Genomic DNA, 26,993 nt, shown 5'->3' on the forward strand with positions numbered 1-26,993 from the left:
GAAAAAAAAAAAAAAAAAAAAAAAAAAAAAAAAAAAAGAAAATGCAGCAGAGACTATCCCCAGATGGTACTTTGTGAATGTACACATTTCAATATCTATTTTAATGACAAAAATAATACATGATAAAAGAAATAATATATATGGTAAAACACAGAAACACCTTGTATAAAATGAGAAGTAAATATTTCCTTTGAGCTCTGTCTCACCCATCACCTGCCCCACTCACCCCAGGGAGCCACATTTGAACCATTTCTACTTTTAGCAGAGATTTCCTCCAGAGGCCCACAGAGGTCTGGTGTATTGAGGTACAAGGTGCAGGAGCAGGCCCTGAGACCCCGTGGCAAAGGACGGTGCACCCAGCCCACTGGCTCTTTCTCCAGGCTCCTGTCCACTAGTTCTCTTTAGTTGTTTTTTTTTTTTTCCACTTTTATCACTACCACTCTAGTGCAAAACACAAGACACCACCGTCTCTCACCTATGTTACACCATTTAAAACAAAACCAACAAACGTTTTAACTCATACTTAGGTAGCATACATATTCATACCTATATTTCTGGCTTATCTGTAACTTTACTAGCTTGGAAACTCCATGACACGTCAGTATATTTCTCCAAGACCCCAAATAAACTATCAGGGATATACACAGACTCTCCAGCTAGCTAGGACCTTTGGAAGACCCTGTGTTTGAAAAACTTTCCACTTTATGTTTCCAGCTCAGAAATTTGCTTCCCCAGCCTCCCCAGACACAAATGCCAGCACGCATGCACGTGATCCAGGTTCTGCCAAGCAGATGTACAAGCATGGCACGTTGACCTGAAACAGAGTGGCACACAGAAGGAGCCAACACATGGAATCCATTCTGGTAAGGGTGATGCAAAGACACGGAGCTTTCAGAGGAACCTGTGGCAGTGACCCTAGCAGTAGCATCCAGTGCCCAGAGTTACAAGGACTGTGCCCAGCAATAGTAGCAGTGGGGGCAATAGGTTCTGAAGAGAGAACTAAACTGCATGAGAAGATGCTCAGTCAACTTCTTAAAAATGGAATGGGAGGCAAAAATTTCACAAGTGGTTGCTGGTTTGCAGTATTTCCACATGCAACATCACAAGATGTTATCTGCTAGCTGGTGCTGTAGCAGCCAGTAAGGCCGGCTATTTCTGAGTGCACGGTGATAGTAGTGAATCTCGTACTGTCAGCTCAGTGCCTTACTTCTTTGCTATAAAACTACTTCCATAGTCAGAACCATTGTTGTGTTTCTGACAGCAAAAAAGTCTCATTAAGTACATACATGGCATGGATGGCAGAAGCCTGGCTGAAAGAACAAAGCAAAATCTAGTTGATAACCAATGTAATCAACCACCACAAAACAGCTGGCTGTTGCCCCTGGTTATGGTGCCACACTGGGGATCAGGACTGATCACTACTGACAGTAAACTGAGTCCTCAGAAGAGGTGTAGCCAGAAGGAACTTACTAAGGGAGAGTCCATGTCGTCGAGCCATGCACATTCCTAGTGGCCACTCTGTTCATGAACCACTGAGCAGTTGCCAGGGGAAAACAAGCTGATGATAACAACAGAATGAGTCTTCTTTTATCTGAATACTGAAAAAGTCCTCAACAGTGAGGGCCTTTCGGGGGGCAATACTACCTTCGTGGCCTTCATGGCCCATTCTGAGCCATCATCCACATTCCTCTTCCTGAAATCTACCTGTCATTTATTTTTCAACCTAATTACTGCTAAATCTCTGACTTTGTGGCCAAAGCAGTAACCAGAGCCCCGTATCAGTGTAATTCCATACCTCTGGCCATTTTTCCTTCTGGGCAAAGAGGACTACAAGATGTACCATTAAAATTCTGCACTCAAGGGCTGGCCCGGTGGCGCACTGCTACAGTGCGCCGCTTGGAAGCGTGGCAGCGCTCCCGCTGAGGGTTTGGATCCCACGTATGGGCTGGCCGCTCGCTGGCTGAGCGAGGTGCGGGCGCGGTGCCGAGGGTTGCGATTCCGTTGCCGGTCCCGGTCCGGTGCGGCCACGACACTGAGGGTTGTGATCCGTTGCCGGTCACGAAAAAAGACAAAAAAAAAGGAAAAAAAAAAAAATTCTGCACTCAAGTTACTTCCCTTCCCCACTGCCATCACTCAGTGGGCTGTGCTGCTGGAGCTGTTCTCTTTGGGTTTGTGCCAGCGTATTGTTCAGGCCATTTATGGATTAGGTTCATATGTTTTCTTCCTCAGTCAATATCGCAGGGAGCCCTGGAGGTAAGCAACATGGGTTGAAGGGGGAATGGCAGTGGGGCAGGAGGCACCCAGGAGTGTGGGCTATATGTTTTCCAGAGGGTAACTAGATCTTTGAAGGGCTTGAGATAGGTGAGAAGATAACTCTTTGATTTTACTGAGTTCCCAAAAAGGTAAGTGCTACAATTTCATGTCACTCTGCCTTTGTTTTCTGATCTGGCAAATGGAATAAAAATTCTTTAATAGCTGTTTGGATAGTTGCTAATTATAAGGCAGGAACTGCCAATTTTTTCCTATACATCTTATCTCAGTAGACATGACTGCTAAGAACAAGAGACATAACACTTTTCTCTTCCATATCACTCACCATTTCCCGCTATAGTTTTCTGAGAGAATGGCTATCATTCTTTCCACTGATCCCAAAATGGCTCGATGAATGATCACAGGTCTCTTATCATCCCCATCCTTACTAAAAAATAAAAATTATACATTAAACTTTTTTCTTAAGATCAGATAATAACTTTATCTTCTTACCTTATATTTAATTTTGACCATAGATTTAGGTTAGTATTTTTGTATATCTCTCCATTAACATTATTTGAGTGACTGACTTGTTTTCTCAAAACAAAAGACTACTTTGCTAATTTTTTATTTTTAAAACTTTTTATTAGAGAACATTGAAAATATACACTAATGTAGACGGAATAGTATAATAAACTCCCACATACCCTCTCAGCTTCACAAAATGTCAACTCTCAGCTAATCTTATTTGATTTAAATACACCCCATTCCTGCCACTATCTCCCCCCTTTGTTAACCTCACTTTTCAAAATGTTCCTGATATTTGTTCTAGAAGTCCACCAGTCAAATGCCCTTTACAGACCTTGGGCCCTCATGACACGCATCTGACATTTAATGACACCCTCCTCTCCTTCAGGAAAAAAGGGAAATGCAAATGATGGCCATGAATTGTAATGAGGTAGGCATCCCAAGGTCTGTACAAGCATTTTCCAGAAGGATACATTTCACTTTACTGCAACTAATGCAATAGATAACAATTACAAAGTTCTTACAAGAAATTTTTTATCTAAAATTGTACCAGCTAATGACTACTAAAAAAAACACACACACAAAACAAACAAAAACAGAGACCCATTCGTTAAATCCATTTCAAATATTATAACTGGATATCATCACTGCCAATCATTTCTGCTCTGCTAAGAGCCATTATAGACTAACTTCAGGCAAAATCCTCTGTCTAGACCCCCCAGAAAGTTTAGGGTGGTGGTGGGCAGCTTGAGTCCAGTCCTGTGCAGATATATGAAGAAATCATTCATCTCACGAACTGACACTATATGAAATATTCCTGAACATTACATAACGTTGTTTTTGTGTCGGAAAGGAAAGAGAAGCAGGATAACCCTTTCATGGGCCGCTGGGTATCCACACATTTCTGTACCATCATTTATTTTAATCAGGTCTATACTTAAGTAGGGCAAATAGTGACATAAACTATGCTTACACATCTATGCTATCAGACAAACATGAGAATAAATGTCAAGCTTTCCCAAAATAATCCCAGTATATTTGGTTAGAATTATATTAGATTTATAGATAAACCTGAAGAGAATTAATACCTTTGCAATGTTGATTCTTCCCATTCCAACAGTATGGCATGAATCTTCATTTAAACAACTCTTTTTTTATGGCTTTTGATAAAATTTAATGGTGTATACTTTATATAAATATGACATTTATATTTATTGTTAAATTTATTCCTAGATATTTTTGTTGTTGTTGCTGTTGCTTCTGCAATTTTTTTCTTCCATTGCATTTCCTAACAGGTTATTACTAATATATATGAAAACAAAATGATTTTTCTTTTTTTTTTTTCCTTTTTGTCTTTTTTCGTGACCGGTAACGGGATCGCAACCCTCGGTCTCGCGCCCGTACCGCAACCGGCAACGGGATTGCAACCCTTGGTGTCGCGCCCGCACCGTGCTCAACCAATGAGCGGACCGGTCTCTATATGGGATCCGAACCCTCGGCGGGAGCGCCACTGCACTCCCGAGTGCCGCACTCTACCGAGTGCGCCACCAGGCCGGCCCACAAAATGATTTTTCTATTTCTACCTTGCTTTATTATTAGTTCCAATTTTTCTCCATTTCATTCTCCTGGATTTCTAGACATTTTCACATCTACAAATAATGATAATTTAATGTCTTTCTTTCAAATATTTGCACTCCAGAATAATTCTGAGTAACAGAACAAATAGTAGGCATATTCACTTTCTTCCTACGTTAAGATGCTATTGTTGTTTTCAGATAAATGTTTTTTATCATAATAAGGAGATTTCATTCCATTCACTTCACAGGAGTGAATGTTAAATTTTACCCAATGCCTTTCTGCACTGTAATGAGTGTGATAATGTGTGTGTAATGAGTGACAATAACACATTCTCAATGCCCAGCCTCCCTTGCTTTCTTAGGAAAAACCCTTACTTGATCATGGTGATGAACTTGATGCTTCTCTCTCTTCTCCCCTCAGAACTAAGCCTGAACAAACTGTATCAGTTCTTCCTCCAAAATACACCCTAAACACCTGCACTCTGTTCATCTGTTACTACCACCTGGTTCTGAGTTCCGTCACCTCTCATCTGCTCTACAGACCACTGCTTCCACTTTTGCTTCCATTTTCCACACAATCCCTAAGTCGGATGAATGGCTGGCTTGGCTGATCTGTTTCTCTCCCACATGCTTAAGAAATCAGAAAAATAAAAGCCAAATAAACCCAAAGCAAGCAAAAGGATGTAATAAAGAGCAGAAATCAGTAAAACTGAGAACAAAAACAATAGAGAAAATCAATGAAATTAATTAAGGTCTATGCAGTTGATAAATCTCTAGCCAAACTTACAAAGGAAAAAGAGAAAAGACATGTATTACTAATATTATGAATGAAAGGAGGTATCACTGCAGGACCCACAAAAATTAAAAGCATAATTCTATACATATAAATTTGACAACTTAGATGAAATGCATCAATTTGTTGAAAAGCACAAATTACCTGAACTTAACCAAGAAGAAATATACAACTTGAATATCCTCTATCTATTAGAGAAAATGAATTTAAAGCTTAAAATCTTCCCGAAAGGAAACCTCCAGTACTGAAGGGTTTCAATGGCAAATTCCACCAAAAATTTGAAGAAATAACACCAATACTACATAATCTCTGCCAGAATTCCCAACACATTTTATAAGGCCAGCATTACTCAGATACTAAAACCAGTCAAAAACAGTATAAGGAAAAAACCCCAAAACTACAGAGCAATATCCCACATGAACATACATGCAAACATTCTTTACAAACTATTAGGAGATCAAATCCATTAATATATAAAAACAATGACACATCACAACAAAGTAGGTTTTATCCCAGCAATACAAGGCTGGTTTCAATATTCTAAATCAATGCAATCCACCATATTAACAAGTAATGAAGAAAAATCACATGATCATAGAAATTGATGTATAAAAATAATTTAACAAAATTCCATACTCATTCATGATTAAAACTCTTAGAAAACTAGGAATAGAGGGGGAGTTCTTTAACTTGACAAAGAGCATCTACAAAAGACCTACAAATAACATTATACTTAATGGTGAAATACTGTATGCTTTCTTCCTAAGACTGGGTATAAGGCAAGAGTGTCCACTTGCAGCCGTCTTCTCTTATTTAATATAGTACTGATAGATCTTGGACATGGCCGGCACCATCTTGGATGCGGTCACATCACCTTGGATATGACTGATGTCATCATGGACGTGACTGGTGCCATACTGAGTACAAAATGGCCGCCAGTCTTTTACCCTACCTCGCAGTTTCTTCAAAGAAAAACCTCTACCTCATGGTTTCCCAGACAAAGGACCCTTCCCCTCCTACCTAGAGGTATCTCCCATCTTGACTGCGTCCCCCCTACCCACCACACCTGCACCAACAGTGGACCTGATCCCACACACCAACACTCCCTCCCCCTCCCCGCCTGCGTTTTTCGCGCCCACCAACCCATATAAGCATATGTACTCCTCCTAGCTGCCTGCCTCTGCCACTTTGAGCACAGCCTGGCAGGTTTTTCCTCCTTTAATAAAGCCTGAATGGTACCTGGCATTTTGGCTCATTTTCTTTCCTTTTGGTGTTGTAACCTGGGAAGGGTCTTGGCTGGACTGTCAGCCAATCCCCTCTCTTGGGTAGACTGGCTCTAGGCCACCCTTCCCGGACCTGCCGGACCGGGTGCCCCCAGGACTGTCTCGTTTTTGCCACTTCAGACCGACAAATCCACCATCAGCCTCATTTGGGGTGAGTTAGGGGAGTCCTTCCCATCTACTCTTATGGGTTTTCTCCATCCTCTGTCTACGACTATGGTCTCGCTCAAAAGACCAGGCACCTGGCCAAGAAGACCCTTCTCCTGCTCCAGTTACAGGGGATGCCCTCATACCAGTGGCTGCCCTCCGTCTGACGGTGCAGAACAACAACAGGGATGCCTCTTGTTATTCCCGCCCTTTCTACTGGGACTGGTCCTCTTTCTCACCCTCAGCATGGGATCCTCTCAGACCAAACCCCCCAATCTACTCCTCTGTGGTGCCTCATGGCTAATCTATGACCTCTCGGCCTACAAGGAGATATAAAACCCAAGTGGCTCCTTTTTTATTGTAATCAAGTCTGGCCTAGATATAAACCCGATAACGGATCCCAATGGCCAGAAAACAGCACCTTCAATCTGGCCACCCTAACAGATCTTGATAATTTCTGTCACAGAAGCGGCAAGGCAGGAGAGATTCCCTACCTTCAGGCTTTCTTCTATCTTCGGTCTCGCCCCTCCCTCTGTCAAACCTGTACTTCGTCCCAAATCCTCCGTGCCCACACTTGGCCTCCCCCATCAGATACCGACCCTCCCTTTGGTCCCTCAGACCACTCCACCCTCCGGGCCCCCCATATGCCTCCGGCCCCTCCCCAGCCCCGTCGCCTGCACCAACCCCTCCCACTTCACCACTCCGCACCCACTCTCGGGATGCCTCCTCTGCCCATCCAGCCCCTCCTGACCTGCCAGCCCCCTTGTATCCCCATTGCGAGGTTGCCGGTACGGAACGCATTGTTTGCGTCCATATACCCTTTTCTCTTTCTGACCTTTCCCAGATTGAAAAGCGTCTCGGATCTTTCCAAATGGACCCCGATACTTATGTAAAGGAATTTAAATACCTCTCACAATCCTATGACCTTACCTGGCATGATATTTTCAATGATTATTACAACTACCCTTTCACCTGAGGTTCGAGAAAGGTCTGGGTTGCAGCCCAACAATACACAGACAAGTCACATGCACAAAACAATAGATGGCCCACAGGTGTTGAAGCCGTCCCCCGTGTTGACCCCAATTGGAATTATCAGAGTGGACATGGGGACCATGACCTCTGAGATCAAATGATCACCCATATACACTCTGCTTTACAAAAACTCACCCACAAGTCGGTTAACTGTGATAAATTGAGAGCAATTACCCAACGATCCACTGAGAAACCCAGCGAGTTCCAGACCGGTCTCTCGGAGGCACTACAAAAATAGACCTGCATAGATCCCTCTTCCCCAGCTGGGACGGCTCGTCTCCATTCCCATGTTATCACTCAGTCTGCCCCAGACACTCGGAAAAAACTAAAAAAACTCAAAGATGGCCCCAATTCCAGCCACAGAGATCTCCTCAATCTGGCTTTCAAAGTTTTTAACAAGAGAAAGGAGGAGGAAAAGAAGGAGCGATACAAGAGAGATGAGGCCAAATGCCAGCTTCTGGCTGATGCCATCCGGGTACCTTCTACCCAAAGGGCTCACATATCAAAACCTCAAAATGTGCCACCTGGCAACTGTTTCAAGTGTGGCCAACTGGGCCACTGGGCTCGAGCATGTCCTAACCCTAGGCCCCCTCCTGGGCCTTGCCCACATTGCAAGCAGGAGGGTCATTGGGGGTCGACTGCTCCGCTCGCTAGAGAGGGAGTGAGCCAATCTCCGCCCCACTGGTAAGACTGTCCTTGCCTGAATTTCTCGGCTTTGCCCAGGAGGAGGACTGACGTGGCCCAGGGTTTGAGGTTCCCATGGAGATCACTACGCATGAGCCCAGGGTAACTCTCCTCATAGCAGGTAAGCTGATCTCTTCTATTATCAACACAGGGGCCACTTACTCCACTCTCCCCGAATATTCAGGGCCCACCACTTCATCCTCCATCTCTGTGGTGCATGTTACAGGATCCAAATACTGCCCTTGAGTGACACCACCCCTCCCCTGCACACTTCACCATACCTACTTCTCACATAAATTCCTGGTTATGCCCCAATGCCCTGCCCCTTTATTGGGGCGTGACATTCCCTCAAAGTTCAAGGCAATTTTAACCTTATATGATCGGACACCTTCCTTGCTGTTGTTGGCCCAAGCCACCCCAGACCTGGACTCTATGGACTCCACCTTTCCCTTTTCCTCTAACCTGGTCAACCCGACTGCATGGGATACATCTTCCCCCTCCATCACCACTCATCACTCCCCCATCTGTGTTCTTTTAAAAGACTCTTCTCTTTTCTCCTAACATACCTCAATACCCGATTGCTCTCAATCATCTCATAGGGTTAAAGCCCATCATAAATAAACTCCTTTCCTCCAACCTTTTGCAACCCACTCATTCACCATACAACACACCCATCCTCCCAGTGAAGAAGTCCAATGGCTCATACCACTTGGTTCAGGACTGCCGAGCCATTAATGCAGCCATTTTACCCATAACCTCTGTCATTCCCAATCCCTACACCCTCCTATCCACCATTCCTACTACAACTCACTTCTTTTCAGTCCTGGACCTCAAAGATGCTTTCTTTTCTATTTCCCTTCACCCCTCCTGCCAAGACTTGTTCGCCTTCACATGAACTGATGCTGACACACATCGATCCCAGCAACTCACCTGGACAGTCCCGCCTCAAGGGTTTTAGGATAGCCCCCACTTCTTTGGCCAAGCCTTAGCTCGAGACTTACCTGAACTTCCACCCACCTCTAGGCACTACACTACAATATGTAGATGACCTTCTCCTATGTAGCCCCTCATATGAGGACTCACAGGCCCACACTATTGCTCTCCTTAATTTCCTGGTCTCCAGGGGATATTGAGTATCCCCCAGCAAGGCCCAAATTTCCTCCCCTTCAGTCACCTATTTGGGAGTTCACCTTACTCCCAGCACCAGAGAGATAATGGTAGATCCCAAGAATCTAATTTCTGAACTCCCTACCCCCACCACAAAGGGTGAAATCCTTTCTTTCCTGGGACTTGCAGGGTACCTTTGCCTATGGATTCCCAATTTTGGCATGCTAGCAAAAGAACTTTATGAGGCAGCCAAAGGGGATCTCGCCATTCCCTTAGATCCCACAAAGCCCATTCATTCTCCCTTCCAGTGACTAAAGGCTGCTCTCATCACAGCCCCAGCTCTATCTCTCCCAAACCTATCTCATCCTTTTATTCTATATGTCACCAAGACCCAAGGACTGGCGGTTGGGGTTTTGGGACAAGAGGCAGGAGATATTTTCTTCCCAGTTGCATACCTCTCAAAACAACTAGACACCACAGGCTGGGGATGGGTCCCTTGCTTACGGGCCTTGGTGGCAGCTGCCCTTCTAACACAAGAAAGCTCTAAATTAACCTTTGGACAACAAACAGTCATTTGTTCCCCCCATCATCTTCAAGACCTTGTCAGTCATAAGGCAATGTCAATTCTCTCTCTCTCCCATCTACAACTCATCTACCTTACTTTCATTGACAATTCTCAGTTTTCCTTTAAATCTTGCCCTCCCTTGAACCCAGCCACTCTCATTCCAAGGCACTCTCAACCTATAGAACACAACCGTACAGAGGCCCTAGATTTTTTCCTTGATCCCTTTCCACTCATCTCACCACACCCCATTACAGAGTCCCAACACACATGGTTCACAGATGGGAGCGCCACATCTGCACCAGCCCCCCGGGGAAGGATATGCCATAGTAAGCTTAACACAAACCATCAAGGCTGCTTCCCTTCCTCCTAATACCACCTCCCAGCAGGCAGGACTTGTTGCCCTCACCCGCGCTCTCACTCTGGCCAATGATAAACAAGTCAATATATACACGGATTCTAAATATGCCTACAACATCTTACATTCTTGTGCAGCTATATGGAAGGAGAGAGGATTCATGACTACCCAAGGAGGGCCCATAAAAAATGGAGTTGGAGTTATACACTGCAGGGGATACCAGGCCTCCAATATCCCCATAGCTCAGGGTAACAAACGAGCAGAACTTACTGCAAAACAGGTTGCTCAATCATCAGACCCCCACACTTCCCTCACCCAGGTTCTTCTTATGACCCCTATGCCTTCACCCCAGTACACCCCTCAAGAGGTACACTGCCTCCTAGAACTGGGGGCACACACACAAAAAAAGATGGCTTGTATGTTATTTCTGGTCACTATGTTCTCCCTGAGACACAAGTGAAACAAATCCTCTTGGATTTCCACAATACAATCCACATAGGCCATGAACCCCTGTCACACCTCCTCCAGCATTTATACTATTATCCCCACATGACCAGATTACTAAAACAAATCACTAAAAACTGCCCCATTTGTTCCCATTGCTCCAATCAGGGTGGCCTCCAGATCCAATCCTTTCCCACCCATCAGGCTAGAGGCTGCACTCCTGGCCAAGACCGGCAAATTGATTTTACCCACATGCCTCCCCACAAGAAAATGCACTACCTCTTAACCTTAGTAGATACCTTCACAGGATGGGTAGAAGCCTTCCCTTCCATTTCAGAGGATGTGGCCACAACGACATGAGCTCTCACCTCAGAAATCATCCCCCGTTTTACCCTACCCACCAACCTGCAGTCAGACAATGTCCCGGCATTCATTTCCCAAGTCACACAACCCACAGCCCAAGCCCTAAACATCAAGTGGAACCTTCACATACCATATCAGCCTCAGTCGTCTGGCAAAGTAGAAAAGACTAATCATCTCATTAAAACACACCTCACCAAATTGTCCACGGAGCTTCATCTTCCCTGGACACAGCTCCTTCCTTTGGCACTAGCTCACTTACGGACTGCCCCCCGTAAACCCACTGGCTTCAGCCCATTTGAACTCATGTATGGCAGGCCCTTCACCCTTATGCCACTACCTCCTAGCCCATCCATCACCTTTAGGCCAGTATCTTCCTACTCTTTCACTTATTAGGGACCTTCTTTGTGAACAAGGCAACCTTTTCCTACCTCATCCTTTCCACACTGCTCCCTCAAATTTAAAACTAAGCCCAGGACAAGTATACATTAAAACCCGGACCCCAAAGCCCCTCTTACCATACTGGGAGGGGCCTTATACAGTACTTCTCACCACCCCCATGGCAGTAAAGGTACTAAGAAAGACTTCCTGGTACCACCTGTCTTTGGTAAAGTTAGCACCTAGGGCTCCACCTGAGGCTCCACCCAACGAATTTATGCACACCAACCCAGAGGGGTCCCTCTGCTCAACCCCTAACCCAACATTTCCTTATACTTCGTCTATCTTAGGACCTACAAAATTAAAAATTTCCAGGACCTCCACTCTTCCCTCAATTCCAGAGGAGAAATAATCTCCCCTCCCGGCAATCATCCCCTTGCTTTTACAGACCCCGTCTACCTCGCTCATACAAGAGCCACTCCAAGATTGATCCCAACCTGCTATTGTGAGTTTGCCATCGTGGGACATGGTAAGTATATGCCAACCTGTGTCTCTCACCTTTATTGTGCTACTTGTCCTCACACTGGCTATAGGATTAGCATCCACCACCCCAAGAGATTGCAGCGCCACAGAAAAAATTCTCCTGGCACTCCTATACCTTCCGTCAGTAGGATGTTTCTTAACAATCTCACTGAGTCAATGTACTTTTTAAATTAATTCTTTCTGCCCCAATCCCAAAAGAGATGCTATTTCCCCCAGCAGTTATCCTTTCACTCTTACAGGCCCGCTTCACATCGTTTATTCAGGATCTAATCCGAGACAGATCCCAGCCTGCCTCCTTTAACGTAGATAACATCCTTGAATGAGTGACTGAGTTAGCCTGGCAGGGCGTCCTCTGTGATTACACCCCCTACGAATTTGCCCTGTACTCCTTTTTTCTATTATGTGTTCCCTCAGCCCCCCTGCCCTATTTTTCCTCCTTCTGTTTATGCGGCTCTCACTATTAACACAGGTATGTGCTTCACCATGCACACAGTGCATTTCCCAGGTCAGAATCTTCGGGTCGGGATGGACGATCAGCACGCAGGCATTGGCTAGACTTGGGCATGGGACTGTCAAAACTATTACACATCTTCCGGCCCCCTGCTATGATAGGTCCACAGCCACATCATGTTTCCATGAGAAAATAAACTACTGGATGGTTCTTTCCAAGGGGGATTCTGCTGGAGCCCAGTGCCCTCCAAGAGGCAAATATGTGTGCTTCACTAAAACCACACACCTAAGTTATAAGTGATGGGGGAGGGCTCCAGGATGAAACACGTCGAAAACAAATTAAACAAGTCATTAAAAGTCTTAGTCCAACCCAGTCAAGCCAACGTCCTCTCCGGCTCCCTCGACCCCAACGTCCATCTCAAATAGACCCCAAAGTTATACAGCTCCTCAATGCCACCCACCATTTGCTTAATTATACGTCCCCCTCATTAGCAGGGAGTGCTGGCTCTGCCTGAGATTGACCCTTCCCCAATACCAGGCTACACCCCTGTCTAACTTCAATCTGTCTAATTGACCTACAGACAATCATACATCAGTCCTCTTGGGGGGTGGGGGGGTGGCCACCCACATCACTTTAACTCAGCCAGCAGGGTATTGTCTAACAAATTTTACTGGCAATATAGAAGTGGGCAATCTCACAGTAAAAGATTGCAACCAAATCATTCCAAGGGAAAACATAAACATCATCTGTAGCTCCTGGAAGGGGGTCTACTTAGTTTGTGGGCCATTTTCATACCAATGCCTTCCACAGAACTGGATGGGAACTTGTGCCTTAGCAAGTTTAACACCCCCAATTAACATTGTCCCTGGCAACCAAATTTTAGAAATCCCTCTGGTGGCTCATACTTGGATGAAACGAGCTATTCAGGTTATTCCCCTGCTCCTCGGGCTCGGCATAGTGGCAGGAGTGGGAACAGGAGTGGGAGGCATGGCTACCTCAACAACTTACTATCATAAAGTAACCCAAGAGCTGGCTGATGGAATTGAACAGGTAGCCCAAACTATGATAGCCCTCCAAGACCAATTAGATTCCCTAGCAGAAGTTGTCTTACACAACAGGTGAGGACTAGACATGTTAACAGCAGAGAAAGGAGGTCTGTCTATTCTTAGGAGAAGAATGCTGCTTTTATAATAATAAATCTGGCATCATTAGAAATATGGCCCAACAACTCTGTGACCAAATGGCAAAAAAGAGACAGCCTGCCACTGATTCTTGAGAAGGGTAGAGCAAGCTATGGAAATGGACTCCTTGGCTGATGCCCCTACTGGGACCCCTTACCATGCTGGGACTTCTCCTGCTGTTTAGCTCCTGTCTTTTCTGGTGTCTTTCCAATTTTTTGCAGGACCATATGCAAGCTTTTGCCAACCAAAAGGTAAACGAACTGTTCATGGAACATAAATATCAACCTCTCCTTTAGAAGATCTCACCCTACGACAGGATGATGGCATTTTTGCGTGACCAGATTTTTACTCCTCACCCACTCTCAGCAGGAAGTAGCTTCAGAAGAATGAGACTTTCACCTCTTTTCCCTATACTTAAAATGCAGGAATGATAGACCCTGGACGTGGCCGGCGCCATCTTTGATGTGGTTGCGCCACTGACATCATCACAGATGTGACCAGTGCCATCTTGGACGCAGTCACATCACCTTGGATATGACTCATGTCATCATGGACGTGACTGGTGCCATATTGAGTACAAAATGGCCGCTAGTCTTTTACCCTACCTCATGGTTTCTTCAAACAAAGAAAAACCTCTACCTCATGGTTTTCCAGACAAAGGACCCTTCCCCTCCCGCCTAGAGGTACCTCCCATCTCGACTACGTCACCCCTACCCACCACACCCACATCAATAGTTGACCTGATCCCACACACCAGCACTCCCATCCCCCTCCCCGCCTGCGTTTTTTGCACCCATCAACCCATATAAGCATATGTACTCCTCCTAGCTGCCTGCCTCCACCATTTTGAGTGCAGCCCGGCAGGTTTTTCCTCCTTTAATAAAGCCTGAATAGTACCCAGTGTTTTGGCTCTTTTTCTTTCAAGTACTGGCAGTTCCAAATAGTGCAATAAGCAAGAGAAGGCAATAAAAGGTATATAAACCAGAAATGAAGGTTAAATTGTCTCTATTTGCAGATGACATGATTGTCTGCATAGAAAATGTCAAGAATTCCACAAAACAAAAGAAAATTTTGAAAAACTCCTAGAACTAATAAGTGAATTCAGCAAAGTCTCAGGATACAAGACCAATATACAAAAAAATCCACTGTATTTCCCTATGCTAGCAATGAACACATGGATGAGAAAATTAGGAATACAATACCACTTGCAATCACTTCCAAAAAGTGAAATAACTGGATATTTCTACATCCACATTTATTTCCACATCTAAGAAGATATGCACAGAACTTCTATGATGAAATCTAGAAAAATTGAGGAAAGAAATCTACAGAGGTCATGGATTAGAATACTTAATATAGTTAACATGTGAATTCTACCCAAACTGATCTCTAGACTTAATGTGTTCCAATAAAAATTCCCACCACAATTTTTTTATAGATCTATTCAAAGCAAAAGAATTAGAATAGCCAAAACAATTCTGAAAAAGAATAATAAAGGATTCATATTACCTAATTTTAAGACTTACTATAAAGCTACAGTAATCAAGACACTGTGGTACTGACAAAGGGATAATCAATGAAACAGTAGAACAGAATCGAAAATCTAGAAACAAACCCACATAAACATGTCCGATTGATTTTGGACAAATGTACAGAGGTATGTCAATGGTGAAAGGACAGTCTTTTCAACAAATAATGTTAGAACAATGAGACATCTAAATGCAAACAATGACACCTGATCTAAACTTCACATTGTACACAAAAAATTAACTCAAAACAAGAGAAACTGAAAACAGGAGAAAACTTTCATGACCTGTGCTTAGGCAAAGAGTTTGTAGACATGATTCCAAAAGCATGAACCGGAAAAGAAAAAAATTATAAACTAAACTTCATTGAAATTGAAAACTTGTGATGAATGAGAAAGTTAAGACATTAAAAAAATGAAAAAGCAAGCTACAGATTGGGAGAAAAAAATCTGCATACCACATATCCATGAAAGGGCTAGCATCTAGCATATATAAAGAATTCTCAAAACTCAACAGTAAGATAATAAACAACCCAGTAAAAAATGGACAAAAGACTTAAGTAGACACCTAGCCGAAGAGGACATATGTATGGCAAGTAAGCACATGAAAAGATGTTAACATCATTAGCCACTAAAGAAATGCAAAACTGAAACATAATGAAATACTAATACACACCTATTAGAATGGCTTAAAAACAAACAAAACCTGACAATGCCAAGTGCTGATGAGGATATGGAACATCTGGAACTCTCATGCACTGCTAGTGTGAATGCAAAATGGTACAGCTACTATGGAAAACAGGTTGGCAGTTTCTTACAAAGTTAAACATATGGTTACGATGTGACCCATTTCTTAGGTATTTACCCTAAAAAAATGAAAACTTATACGAGGGTACTTTAAACAGTTCATAAAAGTAAAAGGTAATAGAAATCTTTCCATGAACTTTTTGAAATACCCTCTTATTAACACAAAAACCTATACACTAATATTTACAGCAGCTCTAGTCATAATCATCAAAACTGGAAACAACCTAAATGCACTTAAATGAGTGACTGGATAAGCAAATTGTGGTGCATCTACACAAAGGCATACTGGTCAGCAACAAGAAGGAACGAACTATTGATACAGGCAAAAACATGATGACTCTCCAAGCCATTATACTACGTGAATTAAGCCAGTCTCAAAAGGTTCTATACCGCCCAATTCCATTGATATGACATTCTGGAAAAGGCAAAACGAGAGTGATGGAGAACATATTTATGGTTGCCAGGGATTAGGAGTAGGAGGAGAGCATGACTATAAAGGAGCAGCACAAAGGAGTTTAGAATCGTAATTGTGGGGCTGAGCCCGTGGCGCACTCGGGAGAGTGCGGCACTGGGAGCGCAGTAGCGCTCCCGCCGCGGGTTCGGATCCTATATAGGGATGACCAGTGCGCTCACTGGCTGAGCGCGGTCCAGCAGGTCTCAAAAAAAGGACCAAAAAAAAAAAAAAAAAAGAATCGTAATTGTGGAGGCAGTCACACCACATGTATGAAAAATTGAACTGTACACACACACACACACACACACACACACACAGAGTCAATTTTATTGTATGTTAAAAAAAATTTTTTTTTAAAGTTGTTGGTATGCAGTGATGAAATTGCCTTTCCCCCCACGATTTCTCTAGTGAATATCTCATCCTCAAGACACAGATTCAATGCCAGCTCTCTGTGAAGTCTTCCCCCTCTCTAATCTTATGCTTATCTTTCTTTTCCTACTAGGCCCTGTCCTCAGAAAATTCAAGTTGATCCCCAACTACATTACAAGCAAGTAAACAAATATACAAGTATACTGAGTATATAGGACATACACTAAACATTTGTTACTGTTTATTTTTGAATTGCTAATGCTCAAATGGCAAATAATTAGTATATTAGTACTGCATTATTCATCGTATTCAATCACTCACCTAACATATGTGAGATCAAATCTAATAGGCAGTTGGAAGTCCAGCTGAATTGTAGCACATTGATGGTATCTGCCAATAGCATCCTTGATTTTTATATCAATCTGTAAATTAAATGTTTCTTTAGAGACAGTTTTTATCTTTCTTTTAAATTTTACTCTTTTTCTGAAGCACAGGGTCTACATACTTTAGGGCCGTAAAATGCTCCATCCCCTGGGTTCACTTTCCATGGTTCTCCAAATTCCAGCAAGCTATTCTGTAGTTGCTATTTAAAAAAAAAAAAAGAAGAAGAAGAAGAGAACATTTAAAACGTCTACTTTATTGTATATTTATCTTTTTTTGACATATGGCTCACAAAAGTAAGTTACTGTAAATCTTACATTCTGTATTAGTTCAACATATATTTACTGAGCATCTTTTATATTCAATAAACTATTCAGCAGGGACCACATGAGGGTGATCAAGGTGGTATTTGCTCTCAGGAGACATACACATTTCAATTGGGAAAAAAAAGATAATTTACTAAACTGTTCCAGCGCACTCCAGGGAAGCATTTAGGACAGGCATGCTTGGGCCCTCCTGCCCTATACACTAACCAGCTTCCACTCCTGGTGAGAGTTCCCAGACCCATTCTTCTAGTAGGTGGCACCTCCACACATGAAAAGGCATGAAAGCCTTGACCTCACTCCCTCTTCTGCTCTGTTTGGGCGGGAAGGTCAACCCAGCAGGCCTTGCCACTTCTCTTTTGCTTTTCCTCACCTCTATGCCTGTAGCAAGAAGGTGGGTCTCTTATGATTTATAGGGGTGTGGAAGCAGAAGGCCCCACTCTGGTCTTCAGCCTAAGCCACTATATGCTTTCAACTTAGTGAAGATGCTTGGAACTGAAGTCAGATGAGTGGGTGTCCATTTACATATTAATAAAATGGCTCTTTGAGTCTTCTGGTATTCCTGTGAATACAGCTTCCTTGGGAAGCACTTGGGCATTCCTAAGTCCTTGGCCAGAACACTCAAAATATCACCCAAACTCCCATCATCACCCCAACCGCTTGATACCCAGGAGGTGCTGACATTTGGGAGTGGAGTGCCTCATTGGGAAATCAAAGCAGTGGAGATGTTTTGGGGCCAAAGCTGGAGTTATCAAGAAGCTGACTCCTGGAGTCATGCTAGGCTTTCCCAGGATCTCAATCAGGACCTGGTCTTCAGAGACAGAGAGTTCATTCTTGAGATCCCAAGAGTGTCCCTTGTGAGCCTAATACAACGGCACAGCTTCCTTTCTACTCAGGACCAGAGAAGGGCACCTCCACAGAGGCACTTCACTGGCTTGGGAGGCCCCTCTCCTGTTCTGCTCTGTTTCTGAAAGGAGAATAGGCAGTTGGTACCTGCTCCCAGAGGAAAGAAGGCCCTGCTACAGCAGGTAACTAAGCGACGGGAAAAATCTGGGTGCTCCCAGGGAATTAAAAAGCCAAAGAAAGGCCAAGTTTTGGAGAAGAACATACAGCAGAGGCCATGCTTCTCACTGGGCCTCTGAGGACACAGAGACTGGAAGCCCAGTAGAAGCAGCCGAAGCTAAGAAAGCTTTAGATCTAGCAAGGTAGTCTCTTTTAAACCACTTCGGGCTGGCTGGTTAGCTCAGTTTGTTAGAGAGCTGCCTTGTAACAAAGTTCCCCTTACAGGGCAGCCACCAAAAAATAAACAAACAAACCATTTCAGAGACCTCTAAAAACAAAAAAACTCAAATGCTCATCTCACTAATTCCCAGATCAGGGGTAGTGACTATGAGAGAAATCCCCCTAAAGTGGAAGCAGGCCCATCCCTTAATGTAACAGTCACATCCCTGGGTGACCCTGGACATGGCTGCTATTTAGCCATATCAGTTAAAAAATGGCAAAACCAGTAGGACTTCCAGCCCATTCTCCCCATACCAGGCCCACACCTGGCCCACCTAATTTTTAGCTCCCCATAGCCCATGAAGTTCCTAATGAATGGAATGATTATGATGGTGATAATGATGATAACACCAACACCTAACATCTACTGGCACTTCCGTGTGCCTGGCAGTACGCCCAACGCTTCATGTAAATTACTTCACTTAAGCGCACCATAACCTTATAAAGTAGGTGTTACCACTATTATCACCATCGTCACCATCATCACCATTTCATGTGTGATTCTGATGCTTAGAGATCTTCTGAAATTCACTCATGGAACTAACGTCTGAAAGTAGGCATGTGGCTCCAGAGCTGAGCTTTGTGTCTTCTTTTCCTCTTCCTGCTTCCGTGTGACTGGCAGGTAAATTGAGTCAGCACCTTTCCTGGGGTAGGCTATCTCATTTGACCCTCTTCCTCCATACAGTGGACATGGAAGAATTTAGGATGGATATGTGGCAGTGGGGAGGACAAGGCCCTCTTTAGACTGCAAGCCTAAACTGCTTCTATGCAGCCTCTGCCTGGCCTCTGTGCCTGTTAATAACATGAAAATAACTGTTACACTATTAACCCAGTGTTTCTGTGACTCTTATTCCTGTGATGTGTTTGTTCAGCTCCCATGAGTATTCCAGGAAGAGGAGGACAGGGCAAGGCAGGGTGTCTGGCCATGACGCCATCCTCATCTCTAATAAAAATTAACACAGGAGAAACCCTCTACCCTTTTCATGCTTACTGAGGAAAAAAGCAGCATGATGAGCTCCTCAACCTTGGTTTTTCAAAAATGAGATGTGACATCTGAGTCTGGTTGTCTTTAGACAGAGGGAGGGCACTACAGGCCATGACTGTGAGGGGACTCGAGCATCGGGTGTGTGCCTCTACATCTAGACCATGCAACCCTGGGACTGTGGGAGTCGCACTAAGGTGACTCAATAGGCAACAGTTCAAAATAAGCCATACAAACCAAGTGTCACTGCAAATTGGAGGATTTCTTTAAAAACTTATGCCAGTTATTAAGTGACCAGCACTAAAAAAGAGTAAAAATGAAAACCTGACATGAGCTTTAATTAAAGTATTAAACAGATGTAACATTATCATTGTCATTGTCACAAAGAAAGCTGATAATTGCCTTCTACAATCTGCATATTTATCCCATAACTTCCATTTTAAAATTTCTATTATGAAGTGCCACATCCTCCTGCAGGGGAGTACAGTCTCTCAGGTGCTTCCTGCATTCTCAAAAACGACGGGGAGCGCTTTGTTTCCCCTTACCTTTTCAGCCTCATCCCACATCTCAACCTCTCCTAGGAAGTCTTCAGGCCTTGTTGACAGGTTTAATTGGAAGGAGAAGCCAAATGTCGAGTAAACAGACTGCAAAAACTGCAAACACCCCTTTATTTCTTCTTCAATCTGAAATGAGAGCAAATGAAATAATCAAATAGAACACCAAATTAAATTCATTAATGGCCTTCTTAAAAATAAAAGTTATTCACATCAGATGGGAACAAAGCATGTTTTTAATAGAGTACAGCCAATGGCACTGGTTGCTTATCCACTTGCTTCTTGAATCTTCGATTGAGAGCAGGCCTGCACAGGCTGCCAGAGGCCCCAGCCGGTGCAGGAGATGGAGAAAGAAGCAGGCAAGGGCAGCACATCACGGGGCAGCACATCGCGGGGCAGCAGGGGAAGAAGGGCAAAGAGGAGCTGCCCAGAGGAAGCGTGAGCCCAGCCATAGCCAGAGGATACGAGTTCTCCAGAGACAGGTGGCGCAGGCTCTCTCTGAGCAGAAGAAACACAGAGGGTGAAGGCCCAGAGGTCAGAGAAGCAAAGTCAGTGAGCTGCATGTGACAGGGAAGCTCTCTTCACCAGTGTGGGCGGCACCATCCAATCTGCTGAGGGCCCAAATAGAAAAAGGCAGAGGAAGGGCGAATCTCTCTTCTTAAGCTAGGACCACATCTTCTACCGCCCTCAGACATCGCAGATCCTGGTTCTCAGGCCCTCCAACTCTGGGACTTAACACCAGCCCCCACCCCCTTGCCCCAACCCCAGTTCTCAGGCCTTTGGCCTCACACTGGGAGCTACCCATTGGCTTTCCTGGTTATCCAGCTTGCAGATAACATGTCGTGGGACTTTTTAGTCTCCATGATCGTGTGAGCCAATTCCCATGATAAGTCTCCTCTTATATATCTATATATATCCTATCGGTTCAGCTTCTCTGTAGAACCCTAATAATATAAACGGTTAGTAACTGGGAATTCAGGAACAAATAAAATTATTCAGGAAATACAGTAACTATGTTTAGGGAAAGCAATCAATAGGGCTTATAGATTTTCCTGTTATCATTCTGCTCTTGAGTTCTACTTTAATTCCATTGCAGTTAGAGAAAACATTCTGTATGATTTCAATTCTTTTAAATTTGTTGAGATTTTTTAATGGCCCAAGCTATGATCCATCTTGTTATATATGTTACATGGTCACTTGTATTAGTCCATTTCTGTTAACTTATAACAAAATATTTGGAACTGGGTGATTATTAAAAAACAAAATTTATTGCTTATAGTTTCTGAGGCTGGGACGTCTGAAGTCCAGGGAACACAGCTGGTGAAGGTCTTGGTGGTGGCAACAGTGACCCAGGGGTCTCATGTGGCAGAAAATGGTGGTGCAGAGAGAAACTAATCTCTCATGTGCTCTTCTTTCAAAGCCCTCAGAACCAAGCCCCTGACCACCATTATTAATACATTCACTAGGGCATGGTCCTAGAATTTGATCACCTATTCAAGGCCCCACCTTTCAATTACTATAATAGGATTTCCTACCCTCAACAGTTACGGCAGGAATTAAGCCTCAATGAGGTGGGGGTAGCGGGGCATCCAATCTATAGCACCACTTAAACAGAAGTGTACTTTGCTGTTGTTGGGTGTTCTATAGATGTCAATGAGATTATACCGGTTGATGGTGGTGTTGATTTCTTCTATATCCTTGCTGATTTTCTGTCTAGCTGTTCAATCAATTGTTGAAAGAAGTGTTGAAGTTTCCAACTATAATTGTGGATTTGACTATTTCTCCTTTGAGTTCATAAATTCTTGCTTCAGGTATTTTGTGGTTCTGTTGCACGGTGCACACACATTTAGGATAGCTATGTCTTTGTGGTGGATTGACTCTTTAATCATTATGTAATATCCCTCTGTCTCTGGTAATTTTCTCTGAAATCTACTTTATCTGATACTAATATAGCAGCTCTTCCTTTCCTTTGATTAATGTTGACATAATATATCTATTCCATCCTTTCAATGTGCCTTTAGTGTTACATTTAAAGTGTGTTTCTTGTAGACAACATTGGTGGGTCACGTTTTTAAATCCACTGTCAATCTCTGTTCTTTAATTGGTTCATTTAGACCCTTTACATTTAAGGTAATATGTTATGGTTTTAGCCTATCTTTTCTTTGTTTCCTTCTTCTCTCTTGCTATTTGTTTCTCTATTTTCTTTTTCCTCTTTCTGTGGTTTAACATTTTTTAGAATTCTTATTATAGGCTATTTTTAGTGTTATCTCTTTAGTGGTTTCTCTAGGTATCACATAACTTATCACAGTCTACTGATATCATTTTATCAGCTCAAGTAAAGTGTAGAAACTTTACCTCCCTTTACCTGTCTCCATTTGTAGTATAATTTTCTTAAGCATTTCCTTTATATACATTTAGAACCACACACACAGTGTTAAAGATAATTTAGAAAACTGAAAAGGAAAAGAAAAATGTAATGACCTGTTTCTCACAATTTTCAACTTTCACAATTTTTTTCTTCCTAATATTCTAAGACTCCTCTTATCATTTCCTTTCTGTTTAGGGAACTTCCTATAGCCATTCTTTTCAGGTAGCTCTAATGTCTTGAACTCCCCTTCATTTCTGAAGGACATTTCCTCTAGATAAAGAATTCTGAGTTGACAGTTCCTTTTCTTTCAGCTCTTGAATAATGTTGTGCTACTTCTTCTAGCCTCAATGTTTTGTTTTGTTTAAATGAAAAGTCTGCTGTCATTCAAATTGTTTTTTTTTTTTTTTTAAAGGTAATATATATCATTTCTCTCTCACTGCTTTCAAAGTTTTTCTTGTCTTTAGTTTTCAGGAGTTTGACTATGATGTATCTTGGTGTGAATTTTTGTAAATTTATGTTGTTTGGAGTTTGCTCATCTTTTTGAATCTGAAGGTTTATGTCTTTTAGCAAATGTAGCAAGTTTTCAACTATTACTTCTTTGAATACTTTTTCACTCTCACCCTTATCTTCCTCTCCTTCCAGAACTGTGATGACATAAATGTGAGTTATTTTGTTATAGTCCCACTGGTCTCTGGGGCTCTGATTATTTTTCTTTTATTCAGTTTTCTCTGTTTTTCAGATTGGATAATTTCTGTTCTTGTCTTCAAGTTCACTTATTCTTTCCTCTGTCTCCTCCACTCTGCTCATAAATTCATTCACTGAATATTTGATTTCAGTTGTTTTATTTTTCAATTCTAAAATTTCCATTTGATTCTTCTTTATATCTTCTATTTCTTTCCTAATATTTTCTCTTTCTTTTCTGAGGCTTTGTATTTTTTAATTTGTTTCAACTATGTTCAGAATTGCTTATTAAAGTATTTTTATGATAGCTGCTTTAAAATCTGTCAGATAATTCTAACATCTCTGTAGTCTCAATGTTGGTGTTCATAGATTGTCTTTTTTCATTCAAGTTGAGATTTTCCCAGTTCTTGGCATAAAGAGTGACTTTCCATTTCTGAATCCTGGGCATTCTGGGCATTATGTTACAAGACTTCTGCTTTACCTGGCTTTCACTGACACTGCTCCAGCAGGGGGAGGATAGTACTGCCTGGTTACTGCCAAGTGGGTACAGAAATCCAGGTTTCCTGTTGAGGTCCCCCAAGTGGGGAGGAGCTCCTCATTACTGCTGGGTGGCCTGGGAATTCTAGCTCCGTGCATGGCCTTTACTGACCACAGAGTGCATGTCCTCATAACAACTGGGCATTGATAAAAACTCTCCTCTTCCCACTAGACCTCCTCTGACACTACTCAAGCAGGAGCAGAAGAGGCATCTTTTTACTGCCAGGGGAGGATAAAAGTCCAGGCACCCCACATGGTAGTCACTGACATTGCCAGGTTTGGGGAGGGGTGCGGGATCTTTTAATGCAGATGTGAAAGTCCCAGCTCCCTAATCAGCCTTCTTAGCAAGCAGCTGGGGTACCTCTTTACAGCCTGATGAGAGTGGAAATATAGACTCCCAATCAACCTTCACTGGCATGGATGGGACCACAGCTTATTCTATGCTGTTTAGCTGGAATACGGCAGCCATTGCCTAAAAGTTTTATCTTGCCAGGCTGCCTCTTTCCTGGTCCTTTGGCTAGAACACGTAGGCTGTTGTTGGCTTTTTCTATTCTTTTTGTTTTTGCTTTTGTTTTTTTGTCTGTGTCTGTTGGCATTTCTTGGTTACCAGCTTTTTCAGCTCCATGTCTGGGATATATGACAGAGAGAAAACCCAAGGAACTCTTATGTTGTTTCTTTGTTTCTAATGTCCACAACCAGTGTGCCTTTTTCTTACCACCTTTCAGAGTCTCAGGTTTGTTTCACATACATTGTCCAAGATTTTTACTTGCACTCAGTAGGAAGATTAGGAAAATACATCTACTTCATCTTCCCAAAAGCAGGTCTTTTTTGCTCATTGTTTGAGTTATCTGTTTTCTTATTATTGAGGTTTGAAAGTTCCTTAAATATTCTGGATGTAAGTCCTTTATTAGACATATGCCTTACAAATATTTTCTCCCAGACTATGGTTTGTTGTTTTCATTCTCTTAACAGTAACTTTTGAAGAGAACTTTTAAATTCTGATGAATCCACTTATTATAGATTGAATTGTGTCCTTCCCCTCCCCCCACAAAGTTTAATGTATTGAAGCTTAGTCCCCAACTGTTGAGGGTGGGAAATCCTATTATGGAAATTGAAAGGTGGAGCCTTGAAGAGGTGATGAGATCATGAGGACCATGCCTGGTAAATGGATTAGTAATGGTGGCCATGGGTGTGGTTCTGAGGGCTTTCCAAGGAAGAGTGAGAAGTTAGCATATGGTCCTTGTGTTTGATTTTATTAATATGATGTATCACATTTATTGATTTGCATATGTTGAACCAGCCTTGCATCCCTGAGATGAATCCCACTTGATCGTGGTGAATAATTTTACGTATGTGTTGCTGTATTCTGTTTGCTAGTATTTTAGTGAGGATTTTTGCATCTATATTCATCAAGGATATTGGCTTGTAGTTTTCTTTTTTGTTTATATCTTTACCTGGTTTTGGTATCAGGATGATGTTTGCTTCATAAAATGAGTTTGGGAGATTTACGTCTGTTTCAATCTTTTGGAATAGTTTGTAAAGAATCGGTGTCAATTCCTCTTTGAATGTTTGGTAAAATTCTGCTGTGAATCCATCTGGTCCTGGGCTTTTCTTTGTTGGGAGCTTTCTGATAACAGCTTCAATCTCCTTTATTGTTATTTAATCCATTGTGGTCTCAAAAAATACATGGGACATTTCCAATGTTTTTGATTTTCTTGAAACTTGCTTTATGACCTAACATGTGATTTCTCCTGGAGAATGATCCATGTGCTGATGAGAAGAATGAATATTATGAGGTTGTTGGATGGAATGTTCTGTAGATATCTGCCAAGTACAATTGGTCTAGCGTGTTGCTTAGATCTTGTGTTTCTCTGCTCATTCTTTGCCTATATGATCTGTCCAATATTGGCAGTGGGGTTTTCAGGTCTCCTGCTATTATGGTATTAGTGTCCATTGCCTTCTTTAGGTCTAATAGAATTTGCTTTATAAATCTGGCTGCTTCAACATTGGGGCCATATTTATTTATGATTGTTATGTCTTCTTGATGGAGGAATCCTTTTATCATTATATGACCCTTATTATCTCCATTGTGGTTTTTAGTTTAAAGTCTATTTTATCAGACATAAGAATAGCTATTCCAGCTTGTTTTTCATTTCTGTTTGCATGGTAAATCTTTTCCCATACCTTCACTCTTATTCTATGTGAGTCTTTATAGGTGAGGTGGGTCTCTTGAAGGCAGCATGTGGTTGGGTCCTCCTTTTTAATCCAGTCAGCCAGTCTGTGTCTTTTAATTGGGGAATTTTACCCTTTTACATTAAGAGTTGGCGTTGAAAAGTGTTGATTTAATCCTAGTATTTTATTGATTTTTGTTTGGATGTCTTAAGTGTCTTTTGTCATTTCTGATTTACTGTTTGTCTTCTGTATTTCTTGGTTCCTTGGTTTGTAGATGAAGTTTTTTTTTTCTCTCCATTGCTAGCCTTTTAATTTTACTAGTGGGTTTTGATTTTTCTTGAGATTTTCTGTTAGTGGTAGCTGTTTTTCAGGTACCGAACCCAGTACTCCCTTGAGAATTTCTTGTAAGGATGGTTGTGTGGTAGTGAATTCCTGAAGTTTTTGTTTGCCTGAGAAATATATTGTTCGTTCTTCATTTCAGAAGGATAGCCTTGCAGGGTTGAATATTCTTGGCTGGCAATCTCTGTCGTTTAGTATTTTGAATATATCATCCCCTTCCTTTCTGGCTATTAGGGTTTGTGATGAAAAGTCTGATGTTAGCCTGATTGGGGCTCCCTTATATGTAATTTGAGGCTTCTCTCTTGCAGTTTTTAAGATTCTCTCTTTGTCTTTGAGTTTTGCCAATGTGACTATAACATGTCTTGGAGAATGTGGTTGCCTCGGGTCTTGGGCCTCTCCAGGGAGCCACCTCTCTGGTCAGCTTGGACTCTGCCGGGCTGCTGATGATCTGTCCAATATTGACAGTGGGGTGTTTAGGCCCCCAGCTATTACGGTATTAGTGTCTATTTCCTTCTTTAGGTCTAATAGAGTTTGTTTTATAAATC

General features: G+C 42.5%; 1 protein-coding gene across 2 annotated transcripts in view; it reads right to left on the reverse strand.

Annotated features, from left to right (window-relative positions):
* TARSL2 (threonyl-tRNA synthetase-like 2) overlaps positions 1–26,993 on the reverse strand; it is a 64,227-nt gene that overhangs the window by 4,324 nt on the left and 32,910 nt on the right. For both annotated transcript variants that reach the window (XM_008571087.1, XM_008571092.1), the window contains exons 10-13: positions 20,343–20,480; positions 17,336–17,413; positions 17,152–17,252; positions 2,597–2,698 (exon numbers count right to left, since the gene is read on the reverse strand). In XM_008571087.1, coding sequence (XP_008569309.1) covers positions 2,597–2,698; positions 17,152–17,252; positions 17,336–17,413; positions 20,343–20,480 — 419 coding nt within the window. The remainder of the gene's footprint in view (positions 1–2,596; positions 2,699–17,151; positions 17,253–17,335; positions 17,414–20,342; positions 20,481–26,993) is intronic.

This window comes from Galeopterus variegatus, unplaced genomic scaffold, assembly GCF_000696425.1.
Source record: "Galeopterus variegatus unplaced genomic scaffold, G_variegatus-3.0.2 Scaffold36, whole genome shotgun sequence".
In the NCBI taxonomy this organism is placed as follows: domain Eukaryota; kingdom Metazoa; phylum Chordata; class Mammalia; order Dermoptera; family Cynocephalidae; genus Galeopterus; species Galeopterus variegatus.